Genomic DNA, 14,063 nt, shown 5'->3' on the forward strand with positions numbered 1-14,063 from the left:
GTGCGAGATGAGAGAGAAAAAGTTGTGGGAATGGGAAAGCGGGCCGAGGAAGACAAAATTTGATGCATTAAATATAGCCCAAGCCTCAAGCAATTACATCAATTCACAACATCATTGTGGCTATAAAGGAGTAACTACTTATCTTGAAGAATCATGATTCCTGATTCATGATTCCAAAACATACCATTCTAAGCATTGCATCTACCAACTCCTTTTCATTTCAAGAACAACTTGAAAGACTCCTGCTCCACCTACTCCTCTTGATTCCCCAGATTCATTTAATCCCCCTAAAAACCAGACAACAAACAACATCAATTTTAGTGAAGAATGAACTTCAGTTACTGACTAACAAGATACAAATGATCAGAGCTCAGAGGGAACTAGAAATGCATCAACACATAACACAGTTACTCAATCTTACCGTTCAATATCAAATTTGATGTCCTCATTTCCCATGCTTGCTTGTTCTCGTTGTATTTCTTTTGCAGAATCAACAGCACAAGGATGGCAGTTGACCAACTCGATCATCTCAAGTGTCGGAATATCACCAATAGCAAAAGGGATCTCATCTAGCAAGCCACACGACCTTATAACAAGGCGCTGGAGACGAGGGAAGTGCTCTGCATCAGTTTTCCAACTCGTAAAATTCATCTCTTCCAGAAGCAGGAACATGAGTTTGGGGAACTCCCCTTCCACAGTCTCCCAGGACGAACCACAAAATGCTTCACATCTCAGCTTCAGTGCTTCAAGATTTGGCAATGCACCAACGGCCGTCATGCTTGCCCATGGAATTCCACAACCACTTAGAGTCAGTTTTTTAAGCTTTTCAGGGAACGCAAGCTTTGGCGCATCATGGCAAATAGGCGACTTGGTAAGGATCTTCAAAGTCTCGAGTTGGTGTAGATCAACAAGGGATTCCAGCTGGTATTTAGACCAATCCACAGAATCATATGAAATTTCCAATTTCTTCAGATTTGGAATTCTTTTGATGATGGATTTGCTCAGCTTGAAGTTTCTAATCCCAATGAGCGTTTGCAAGTGTTCAAGAATGGAACTCTTCCACTGAAGTCGATAACCAAGAGGATCAGAAAAGTAGCAACCTGGCCTGACATAGAGATGCCTCAGATTCGGCATGCTCCAAACCACCCTAGGGAGCATGGGATACTTGTTGAATGAATAATTGTAATGAACAATTGTCTCAAGATTACGGAGTTTGGAAATGGATGGAGGAAGTGAACCATTATAATGGAAAGCAAGATATCTCAAACAAACAAGTTTAATAATTTGATGAGGAAACTGACCAAAGTGAAATGCAAGTACATCTAGTACCCGGAGATAGGGAAAACCTAAGTAGACAACAGATGGGTTACGAACAAGCTCACTCGCAGTACAGAGGAAAGAACGGACATAGTAATATGAACTTATCAAGTCATGCCTGCCATTAACTTGTAGAGCATCAGGCCGAATGCTTAGTCTTCGTGGAGTCTGTTCAGGCCGTACTCGGGTTGTATATCCACCACCATCCATAACAAGAAAAAAGTTTTCCTTGCTAGCATTTTCCACACAAACATCCCTTAATAGATCATGGATTCTATATGTTCTGATCTTGCCATTACAGCTTCGCTTACAAGCCAAAATCAAGTTCCGGTCAATGAGATCTTTCAGATAGTCCTCACCCACCTCTTCCAAGCTTTTAGATGTACATGGTTTCAAGAACCCCTCTGCAGCCCATAAGCTAATGAGTCTCGAGCCAGGGATCTCACCGTCTCCCAAGAAAACCCCCATGTATAAGAAGCATGGTCTCAAATGGTGAGGCAGGTGGTTATAGCTCAAACCTAGTATCTCCAAACAGTGATCTTCAATTTGCCGCAATTTTAAACTTAAGTTCTCTGCTACTTCTCTCCAGATTAGGCTTCTTTTGTCCTTATACAAGAGTCCTCCAATTACAAGAATTGCAAGAGGAAGTCCTCTACAACTCCTTGCAATCTCCCTTCCAATGGATTCTAATAGAAAAGGACAACCTTCTGCTCCAAAAACCTTTTCACGAAGTAGGTACCAACTTTCATCTTCATTAAGGCATTGCATTTGATGAAGAGGGCTACGAGAGTCCGGGTAACTGGCCACATCTGATAACCGAGAAGTCAAAAGGACACGACTTCTGTTATGATCATCAGGCATAAATCTTCTCAAGAAATCCCAAATTTCTGTGTCCCACACATCATCTATTACAATGAGATATCTTCTACCCTTGAGATTTTTGTGGAGATGCTCGCCCAATCTTTCATCATTGTCTTCCTGCATTTGCTTTGTGAGTATCCTTGCAGAATCTAGAAGGCCTAGGATGACATGGCGCAAGGAGTACTCCTGAGATATTGTTAACCAAGCACGAATATCAAAGAAGAACGCAATATCAAGATCATTGTAAACTTGGGTAGCAAGGGTAGTTTTACCAATGCCTCCCATTCCCACAATTGAAATAACCTCAAGATTGGCCGAATCTTGAATCAAACGAGCCTTTATCTGTTCCATGTCTCTTTCAAGTCCCACTACAACATTTTTGCCAGTGCCTCCCAAATCCCTTTTAGTCGAAGAAGATGCTGTTGGCAATTGGTCACTCGGGTCTCCACACGCATCCTTAATCTTAGTCGCATCTTTCACGATGATACTGAGATCATCTATAACCAGACACAGCTCTTTATTTTCGAGCATCTCATTCTTATTCTTGGTCGTGGAAACATTGGCGCCTAATGCAACAACACCAAAGCCAACAACTGCAATAACCCAACCCACCAGAAACTGGGTCCAATCACGGGTTGTGGTCAAGCTGACCGACGCAAAGACAGAAAATAATATAGCCAGCAATATGAATCTCACTAATCTACGGAACCTTCTCTTGTCCGAATCCAGAATAAGCTGCGAGGGAATCTGGAATTCAATTATTTGTTGTGCCTTATAGACCGCATCTGTGATTGTTGCTTCCGGAATTTGTGGGGCTGATTTAGCTGAAGTATTTTCTAGAAAATCCAGCAAGAAAGTCACCTTTTCGTGGAGGGATTTGATCTGGGCTCTGTTATGAGACATGCGCACTTCACCAGATTCAAGGATGGAATCCAGAATCTTCCTGAGAGAAAGCAATGCTGCATAAGCCGACATGTCCAGGTCATCATCACCACGGCCACGGGCCCCCTTAATTCTAACCACCTCTTTCACCATCACATTGAAATCGTACAACACCAGACGTAGGTCTTGAGTTTCCTGCGCCCTAATACCATTGATTTCCTCAAAATTGCTTTCTCGGAGGGCCACATTCAAAACAACGGCTAAGATCGTGCAAATGGGGATGGCAGCAAGAACAGGTAATAAAATACGAAGCATGAAAATCTTGATCCAATCAGGCATCGCTTGAGGCAAGCTCACATCAATCCAATTTCTTAAAATGGCGAAGGAGAGAAGGAAATTGATCATTGTCATTACCATTAAAACGCGCAACCTTCTACTCGCGGAACCCGAAATGCGAGATATTTGGGATTGGAGAAGATCTTCTGCTCTGTAAGCTGCCTCTCTCATCTTTGTTTCTAGCGCTGATATCTGGGTAGCCTTATAAGTAGAAGAGTTGTCGAGAAAGTCAAGAAAGAAAATGACCTTTTCGTGGAGGGAGTGGAGCTGAGCTCGGTTGTGAATACTCCACGATCTGCCGCCATCAAGGATGGTTGCCAGAATTTGGAGGAGAGAAACCAGCGCCGCATAAGCCGACATTCCTGAGAAGGAATGGAAACTGCCAGAGTTTGCAAAGTCAGCAATTGAAGGAATCACAAAAACTGAGAAAAATGGCTGCAGGTATTCTGGGAAGAGTAACCGATGAATGTAAAATGCAACTTTGTTATGTTGACCTTCTGAGTTATCAAGAAATGGTCCAAGTTGACCTTATCATATTTTACTACAGTTTCTTCTATTATGCGAGAGCGAGTGCGGGAGCAAGAAGACAAGGAAGGCTGCGGTGATAGCAATTTATCGAAGAAGTGCTACTTTTGCTATTACGTTTTTATTAGGTTTAGCTTCACAAATGTCCACCTCGGCTTTGAGGTTTGTTTATTGAGATATAAGTTTAACTAGTGTATAGTCCATCTAATTTTAACATAAAATCTTCACGTTTTAATAATAACTTTCTAAAATTGTAGCTCTGTCGATAACACAAGCGGTACTAGGGGGCCTGAAACTCTCATTTTGAGAACGCAAGTACATCCAAACATATTGTAAAAGTTTCATTCTCTTTTACCCCTTCAAAGTTTGCTTAGTCGGCCTTGGTCCAACCAAGAAAGGAAAGGGCATTTTTGGGTGTAAGATTTTTTTTATTCTTTTATGATAATTCGAGTTATTATTAGATTTAAGGCATGTGACTTTTCTAGGAAAGAAAAGTAAAAAAGTAGATTCGTAGGACTGCCTCTGAGTTTGAGAAGTTTTGACGTGAAATCACCTTACGTTATAGTTTATATGTAACAACTTATAAAACAACTTGATAAAGGTGAACTGGTGATATTAGCAACTAATTTCATTTTTTAAGGAGTTGGAAGTTAGCTCCATGCCATTACAAATTGCTATGTTGACACGATTTCTTAAAGTTGACTTCCACACATAGAACCCAACTCCATACACATAAATTTAAAAAAATGTAGACCATAGCTAAAAATACACATAAAACCCAACTTCGTACATATAAATCAAGATAAAATTCAGACCATAGCTGAAAATTTACACTTTTATTTCAATTTTTTTCTTTCTTTTATGTTCTAAATTTTCGTTTTATTGGCAGACTTGTTGGCCAATTTGCATTTTCATTTCACTTTTTTTTTCTTTCAATGTTTTAACCTTTATTTGTAATTTTTTTAATGTGCTACAGTTTTTTTTTTCAATTTTTATTATTTTAGTTTTTTTTATTTATATGTACTTTAAGTTCTCAATATTGCAAACTATATATATAACTCCTCCTCTTTGTATTGGTTTCTTGATTCTTAAAGTAATATTTAAAATGTCCTACTCACCGAGTCGAGATCAAATAAAAGAAATGGTTATGAATTTGATTCGTGAAACAACGAAAGATGATATAGAACAAAAGATGATTGTTATTATTGATGAAGAAGATGTAGAAGCAGTTCATAGTTCATCAAGAAGACGAGCTCTACGAAAATATGTTGAGCGAGATTGTGAAAGCGGACATGAGCGTCTTATCAAGGATTATTTTGTTGATATTCCCATGTTTGGCGTGGATACATTCTGTCGTTGATTTCGAATGAGAAGAGAGTTATTCCTTCGATTGTTAATGCGTTGGAAACTACTCAGATGAGTTCAAGTTGAGACGAGATGCAACTGGAAGGACCAACTTATCACCACTCCAAAAGTGCACGAAAACTATCCGCCAATTGGCATATGGGTGTCCAGGTGACTCATTCAATGAATATATGCGGATGGGCGACGGAACTATCTCGAGTTGTCTAACCATTTTTTGTCATTGTGTCATTGATCTATTCGGAGCTCAATACTTGAGAAGTGCCAATGAAGATGACATTCAACGCTTGTTTCAACTTCATGAGCAAATGCATGAATTCTCTAGAATGTTGGTGAGTCTTGATTGTATGCATTGAGAATAATTAAAATCAATTAATTATCTAATGTAATAATTATTCAATCTATTACTATCAAATGCAATAATTATCTAATCAATTACTAATAAAATGGGAATTCACCATCAATTGAAAGTAAATTAGTTATTAATTATTAATACTCAATATATCACTAATCAATTAATCAAAAGATTACTAATGAATTAACAATTTAAAACCCCAATTAATATTACCAAAAGGAATTAATAATCAAATTTGTTGTGTATTAGCTAAGCAAATTAACTAGTCCAATTACATAATAGGATTTAACTAATCAAAATCACTATATTAGTCACTAAACGATTTATAACTGATCTAGTAAAGATCACAAGCTACTAAACGATTTAATAACTGAAATTGTAAAGATCACGAGCTTACCAATGGCCGACAGCCTCTATTCACGGACGTCAAACTCGTAATTTTTACAATTTTGAATCTATAAATAATAATCGTGTGCATTTAATTAATAACTAAATAAATTTTTTATATAATCCGCTAATTGCATACAATCAAGTATATAAAATAACTAAACAACAAATAATCGAACAACTAAGCTAAAAAAATTCCTGTAAAATCGTGAATTAGTAATCAATTAAACAACAATAATTAAATTAAATCCACAATCTAATTAACTAAACAAGAATTATCAAATTCGAAAGCAACCAAAATTAATTAAACAACGATAATTCAATTAGAAAACAACAGTAATTAACTAAACAACAATATTGAAATTCGAAAATAGCCAAAATTACAAGCTAGCCGCCCGTGATTTCATCAAGTTCGCCGGCGGCCGGCAACCTCTATTCACTGGCAGCAAGCTCTTGATTTTTATAATTTCAATTATTAAATCCACCTGACATGTTTTCTAGTACAATATTATGCAATTCACATCGAATAAAATCTAATTCATGTGATTCTCATACCATAAAAGAAATTGAAAATAAATAAACATGATTAATTAACTATCTAATCCACCCCATATGCTTCCCACGAATTTCATTAAATTCACTCCACGTGTAATTCATGCTCAATTAAACTATAAGTTAATTTATAATATTAATGTTTACCTCTCTTTTTTCTGTAGCCTCTGATCTTCTTCAATTCAACTCAAAATGCACCCTCTTGTTTGCTTTTTTTTTTCCTCTTCGATTGTGTTTGAATGCCAATGTATTAGTTGGTCGATATATCAAATTCGTGTCATGCATTATTGTACTAAATTCATTGTAGTAAATGTGATGACTGCACATTTAAGTGAATTTTAAAGGTAACAAGTTGCAGAAATAGTGTAATATGAAGTAATTGCATTAATTTTAGGAAAATGGGAGGTTGTCGACCGTCGGCAACCTCATACCTCCAACCGGCAACCTACTTTGACGGATGACAACCTATACTACATAGTAAGTAGCGTATTTATTTTCTAGTCGAATCATGTATTTTTTTTTTCATAAATAATGGATTAATTCGAGAATTTAAACTATAGTTTAATAATGAAAATAAAATAAAAAACCCTCAAATATTATTTTACCTTGACCGACAACAGCATTAAATTTTTTTTAAAAATTCAAATACTACCAATGTTGCAACTATTGTACCGTTAACTTAATACTTTCTTTGTCCCAATAAGCTTGTCCCATTTATTTTAGGCATGATTATTAAGGAGAGTTAAATTAGTGTAGTAAAGGTTGGGGCCCACATTTTAAATCACTTTATTAACAAAAGTTGTTCTCCCTTAATTAAATGAAGGCTGACTTCATTTAAATGCATTGACTGAATAAATAAATAAATAAAAGGCGCCAAGTCTAATTTTTTTTGGTGATTTCCTGCCAAATGTATAGAACAGAAACGGACATTCATTTCATTCCAAAAAATTCATACTTTATTCCATAAATTTTGGGAATTCAAATTTCCCTCTTAAAATTAGCTAAAATACAACTTGCAATCCCTCTACATAAGCTTTCCAGAATTCAGTGGTTTACATAATCAACACACCACCCTAAAAAACTCACAAAAATGAAGAAGGAACAAAGTTAGTTTCAGAATTCAATGAACAATTAGAAGAATGAATACTCTCTGAAACATTGCATGCACGGCGGTAGGTTGGAGTTGGGCCCGAGGGTGAAGCTCGGCCTCGTGAACACTCACGCATAGCTTCAATCTACTTCGTCCTGATCGACGCGTGATCTGCCTCCGACAAAGTGTCAGACCAAGGGAAATAGACCTCCGGCGGTGGCCCCCAATTGGACATGGAGTCTTCGGACTCGGGAACATACTCCCCGCTCAGATAACCCTCCCAATTGGAATTTGTTGGGAACTTAATGAAATATCTTATCCCTAGTTTTGATAATACCAAAACTGTAATACCCGGGCTTTTGATGACGTGTTTAATTGCTTAAGTTTGAGTAATTAGGGTATAGATCCCTTGTTTGATTACTTTGTATAGGGATGAGGAGTTATATGAAGTTTTGTTGGTATATTTTGAAGATGTTGAGATGTTCTTTTGATGATGTGAGGATGATGTGGGATTTTATATCCGTAATTGAGTTTGAGTATTTGAATAATTCGAGATAATTATTTGAATGAGAACGGTGAACTCGGAAGTGAGATCTGAGTCCGTTAAGACGTTTTTGAAAATTTTGACTTTTTGACGATGAATAGTAAAATACTGCTATTTCATCTTTTTGTCGACTTTCAAAATCTTACGTGCACGTCGTCGAGAAATATTCTTAGTTTTTCGATACGAGTCCAATAATAAAAGTTTTTATTTTTGGACGACGAGTGAATAGTGAATCGGGATTTCTCGATAAACGAACCGAGCTCGTTTATCAGATTTTCGAGAACGGGCTTACGTTTTCTATATTTATATAGAATTACGAGTGTAATGAAAGTGAGTAGAGGTTGAGAGGGCGAGTAACGAAGAGTACGGGTAGTTAGTCGTTAAAACGAGACGAAACGAGATATTTAACGACTAAAGGATTAAATATCCTAAAATATCTAACCTACCCTACCCCTAACCACCCCCCAACCGCCCAAACCCACCCACTCACACATATTACACGGCTGATATTCAGCCCACACACACACAACTCACGCAGCACACACACAAACACATTAAACACACACTAAACACACACCATTCACACACAACACCATTTTAGCTTGAAGTTCAAGCTTTTGAGCTCCGATTTGAGCACCGAGACGAGCGCCGATCATCTTTTCGATCACGTATCTAAGTAGGTAAGATCTCTACCTACGTTTTGATGGTTTTCTTTTCGATTTTCGTCGACGTCGAAAAACGTCGATTCTCGACTTTATTTTGAAACGACGTCGGATCGTCGTAAAATTTTAGTATGTTGTTCTTGGGTAGATGTCGAGCATGTTTAATGAAGAGAGTAAGAACGGAACGAACCGTAGCTACGAAACTCATGAGGGAAGCCCCGTTTTTCGTCCGTTAGCTCGTCTTTCGATTTTTGTTTGATCGTTTTGACTTGATATTTGTGCTTAGGGGCATGCTAGGATCGATATATATTAAATTCGTATTTTTCCAAGCACGAAAATTGTATAAGTTTTTAGAGTATGATTATTTAAATTCGTGAAGTTTGGGACGTTGCATGATGAATATTATTGCGTATATGTGTTCTACCGTATCACATGAGCATGCTAGATTAATTTGGGAATTTTCGAGAAATGTTAGAAACGAGAAGCATGAGGACCGAATGGTTTGATGCCCGAATGTGAATATTTGATTTTTATTTGAATGATTTGAGTTTATATATGTGGTTATATTTATTTAAATATTGCACGTATAATTTACTTAGATTAATTTGAATACCGAGGTTCAAATTTGATGAAGGCCGCGAGTCATAAGACCAGAGACGAGCGATGCTCGAATTTAATTGAGTTAATTTGAGCATGCCAATGTGTTTAGAATAATTAAAAATATTTGTATTTAAATTTTTGAATTTATTTCCATTAAATACAAGTTTTCTAATTATTCGATGATTTATTAAGTTGAGATAATGTCATGTAAGTGAACTAGCACTGCATATGAGTTAATGCTATGTTAGTAAGACTATATGAATTATTTGAGTATTTATGAGATGAGCATGATTAGTGAGTTATTGAGCTTTTTGAGTTGCATGAGAAATGCATATAAAATGACCAAGTATGAGAAGATAGCATGAATTAGATATATTGTATTTCAATGAGAGAAATAAATTAGAGAAGTATGTTAATTAATTAAAGTTGGAATTTAGTATTTAATTACTAAGTTGTAGATTTAATTGAGAATTATGAGCATGTTAAATTGTTAAGATATAATTTATTATTTGAGTTAATATTGATTATGTGTCTAATTGGAGTGAGTGTGAGAGTTATGATTAACGCACATAAATGTTGGTATTGACACTCGAACAATTGGTTTCGAGTATAAATGATAGTTTACTGATAAAGAGTTTTGATGATTTTGAATTGATTGGTTTGCGTTGAAGAGATGTCAAGATGTTAAGTTTTGAGTCCAGAGACGAGTTCACGTAGTGAGATTCACGCGTTGAAATCTCATGGCTGACATTATGTATGAATAGGTCATGCCGAAATTTTTAGTGAATACTTTGATGTATCATCAAATAATCATTATAAATTTTTAGTGAAACTAGGATTTGAGCATAGTCAATTCTTGTTGACCCGTGACTCAAATACATGCCTAATGGAAAGTTTAACTTTCTAATTGGTTTATTAGATGAGATGTGAGTGAATTGATCGGCTAAGAAAGTGGACTTTTCGATGAGTTAGCTATTTCTTTTAATTGAAGCGTTGCTAATTATAATGGAGCAACAATTTTGTTTTTTATTCAATCCCCAATTTTCATCGTTTTTCATAAAAATATCATCAACTTTCATCATTTTCCAAAAATTGTCATGTTATATATATAATTCGGCGACGAAACGATAAGTCACTTCACCAAATCTTAGGTGGAACGATGTCAATTTATTGAGTGAGATGAAAACAAATACAGTATATATATTTCATCTAAAATTCGATGAAGTAACTCATTGTTGCCGAATTTTGTGCAGTACTGAAAAGTTGTATGTATTTTAATATAGAAAATGAAATTAAGTTGAGGACATTTTCTAAAAAATGCTAAAAATTGGGGGATATTTTATATATATATAAAAAAAAAGCTAAAAGTTGTGACGCGAGTTTTGCTCACGCAACCTGAATGGTACTTGAGAAGGTATCATGAGCCATATTCTTTGGAGATGGCTTTGAGAGAGAATTGTTTGAGTTGTCTTACTGAGTCACGATGATTTAAATTAAGGGATCTAATATCATTGTTTAGAGAGGTTACCTACCATGTAATGATAGGACGAGATGAGAATTTAGATGTTTTGAGCTTGAGTTTTAAGATAACAGTACTACTTAGTAGGAGTTTTGCTAAGTTATGTTTTGTTTATTTCTGTTGCTGGAGCCAAGTAGAGTTAGTTCCTAGAGTCACCTTTAAGTTCTCCTTATAGGCTGGCCAGGACTGTTGGCACTGCACGAAAGTGCACTGCTGTGAGATCGAACTCAGGGAAGATCGGATACGAGGACGAGGCGTACAGTATGTGGTACAGAGATACCCTAGCAGATTTTCAAACACATGTTCATAGACTATGAAAGGATGAGAAAGTGCCAAGGAAGGCTAGAGTTAATGAGGATGAGAAGTAGCCGAGGAGGGCTAGAGTTGATGAGGATGAGAAGAGAAGCCGATGTAGGCTAAAGCTAAGGATGATCTTGAGAGTACGAGCGGTACACCCTTGTTTTGATTAGTTTTCAATTACATTACGATGTATATAACTTACTTAGGAGATACTTGTACTTGAGCTTTTGACATGCTGATAGATAAGCATACGAATCTAGTACCCTACTGATGTTAGATAGATGGATGTTCCTAGTGTGCTAAAGTAGCAACTAGATGAGTTAACTGGTAGCAATTACCGTAGGAGGTCCAGACCGAGACATAGTACTATTAATGGTGTCGGCTTAGAAGGTACATCACGATAGATACTATGGTTTTCGTATGTAAGTCCTCTAAAAGAGACATTCTACTGATGGATATATTGGGTTGACCAGAGTGGTCTTTTTGTTAGCATTTCGTGCGTGCTTATTGCCTTACAGATGAATGTTAAGGTGACCGTGAGGGTTTCCTTAAAGTTGAGTTAGTAAATTGAACTTGAGTTTCGAGGATGCTTAGAGCGTTGGTCGAGTTGAGTCTTTCTTTTGTGATTTCAAAATGCCTCAAATATGTCATCAAGAGTGTGATGTGAAGGATAGGCGGGATAATACTCCGCCACCACTACCGCAACATGAGAGGAGAGTTGAAAAATGTTGAACATTCGGAACAAGAGTTTAGAACATAGGACCCTAAGTTTAAGCTTTTAGCTTGCTGGTGCGAACTTAAGTTTTGTTATGTATAGTATGTTGAGGGTTTAGAAGACACAGAATTTCCAAGTTCGGGATAGTATATCCCGTGTGACTGGGGAGTGATTATGTTGGACCTGGCCAGTCCGCATGGTCTAAATCTCAGTAGACGTGTTTTGGGTTTATAAACCCACGTGTTTCAACTTTCGGTTGAACAGCCAGATGGGTTCTTACTCTAGGTCATTTTTGTTCGACCTGGTAGTTACTTCATTCTACCCTCTGGTCATTCATTTGAGTCTCTTGAACAATTTGTTTTGATGTCGTTCTAGGGTTGAACCCTTACAACTTTTGATTTATCCTAGTAGATTCTTTTGATGTATAAGACTAGTGAGAGGCACGTCAGAAGACTCTGACACCCGAGCAACTGGTAAACTACACCTGAGAACAATTCAAGGCTATTCTTGAGAAGTATGTACCGAGGAGTACAGTAAGCAGCGAGAGGTTGACTATCGAAGTTTGATGCAAGAAAAGAAATTGGTTGTAGAGTATAACCGAAAATTCTGTGAGCTACCACGTTCGCTCATCAGAAGATGGATACTGATGAAGAGATATCTGAGTTTTATGTGCCGGTTTAAGGCAGGACTTTAAGGTAGTATGGGCAAGTTATTGGATGCACCAGTTAGAATCCTATTTAATACAGGAGCCTCGCATTCGTTAATTGTTTGAAGCATGTTACCTTCAAACTCGAACCAAAACGAGCTAGTCCCGAGTTGAGAGTAATCACTCCTGTAGGAAGAGCTACTACGGTTTCTCACATGATTTCTCACTTAGAGCTTGAGTTAGGATCACTAAAAATGAAAGCAAGAACCTTGCACTTAATGCCTATGTGGGACGTAGACATTTTTCTAAGAATGGACCGGTTAGCAGAGAACTTTGCCCCGATTGATTGTAAGAAGAGACAGATAACTTTCCAACCACCTGGGAAGGAACGGACATGTTTTCACGGCATTGATAGAAAGAAGAGAGTTCCAATCGTTTCGGCACTTCAGGCGTCGAAATTGGTAAAGAAGAAATGAGCACAAGCTTACCTAGTTTACTTGAATGATGAAGGAGAATCAAGTAAAAAAACTTTAAGGATGTAGCAATGGTAAGGGAATATAGAGATGTATTTCCCGAGGTCTTACCAGGATTGCCACCAACAAGACAGTTGGAGTTCACTATCGACCTAGAACCTGGATCAGCACCAATGTCGAAGGCACCCTACAGAGCGGCGCCTAAGGAGCTACAAGAGCTGAAGATTCAGCTACAAGAACTGCTCGAGTTAGGTTTTATCAGACCTAGTGTATCCCCGTGGGGAGCACCAGTCCTTTTTGTCAAAAAGAAGGATGACACGTTGAGAATGTGCATAGATTATCAAGAGTTGAATAAATTGACACTCAAGAACAAATATCCTTTACCGAGGATAGATGACTTGTTTGATCAATTACGGGGGAGCGAGCTTTTTCTTGAAAGTTGACTTGAGATCAGATTTACCACCAGTTCAAATTTTGACAGAAGGATATACCTAAGACAGCTTTTCAAATGAGGTATGAACACTATGAGTTCATAGTTATGCCATTCGGTTTGACGAAGGCACCAGTAGTTTTCATGGATCACATGAATCGAGTGTTCCATCAATAACTGAATAAATTTGTCCTAGTTTTCATAGATGATATTCTCATCTATTCGAAGAATGAGCAGGAGCGCCAAAACATTTGAGAACGATGTTGGAAACGCTAAGAGTTGAGAAGCTTTTTTCCAAATTCACCAAGTGCGAGTTTTGGTTGAACGAAGTAACTTTTCTAGGACATATTGTATCATCCGAATGAATTAAGGTTGACCCCGCCAAGGTACAAGCTGTACATGAGTGGAGATCACCGACTACGCCTAACGAGATTCGCAGCTTTTTAGGCTTAGCAGGATACTATCGGAGGTTTATTGAAGGATTTTCCATGATAGCAAAACCGATGA

At 37.2% G+C, this 14,063-nt stretch overlaps 1 protein-coding gene across 1 annotated transcript; it reads right to left on the minus strand.

The window, feature by feature from the left end:
* Positions 1–48: 48 nt before the first annotated feature.
* Positions 49–3,992, minus strand: LOC131019931 (putative late blight resistance protein homolog R1B-16). Its single transcript, XM_057948552.1, has 2 exons — positions 422–3,992; positions 49–287 (listed from the first exon to the last, which is right to left on the minus strand). Exons 1-2 carry the CDS (start codon positions 3,754–3,756, stop codon positions 275–277), a joined length of 3,348 nt encoding a protein of 1,115 aa, XP_057804535.1. The 5' UTR covers positions 3,757–3,992; the 3' UTR covers positions 49–274.
* Positions 3,993–14,063: the final 10,071 nt, after the last annotated feature.

Source organism: Salvia miltiorrhiza, chromosome 4 (assembly GCF_028751815.1).
Source record: "Salvia miltiorrhiza cultivar Shanhuang (shh) chromosome 4, IMPLAD_Smil_shh, whole genome shotgun sequence".
Lineage (NCBI taxonomy): Eukaryota > Viridiplantae > Streptophyta > Magnoliopsida > Lamiales > Lamiaceae > Salvia > Salvia miltiorrhiza.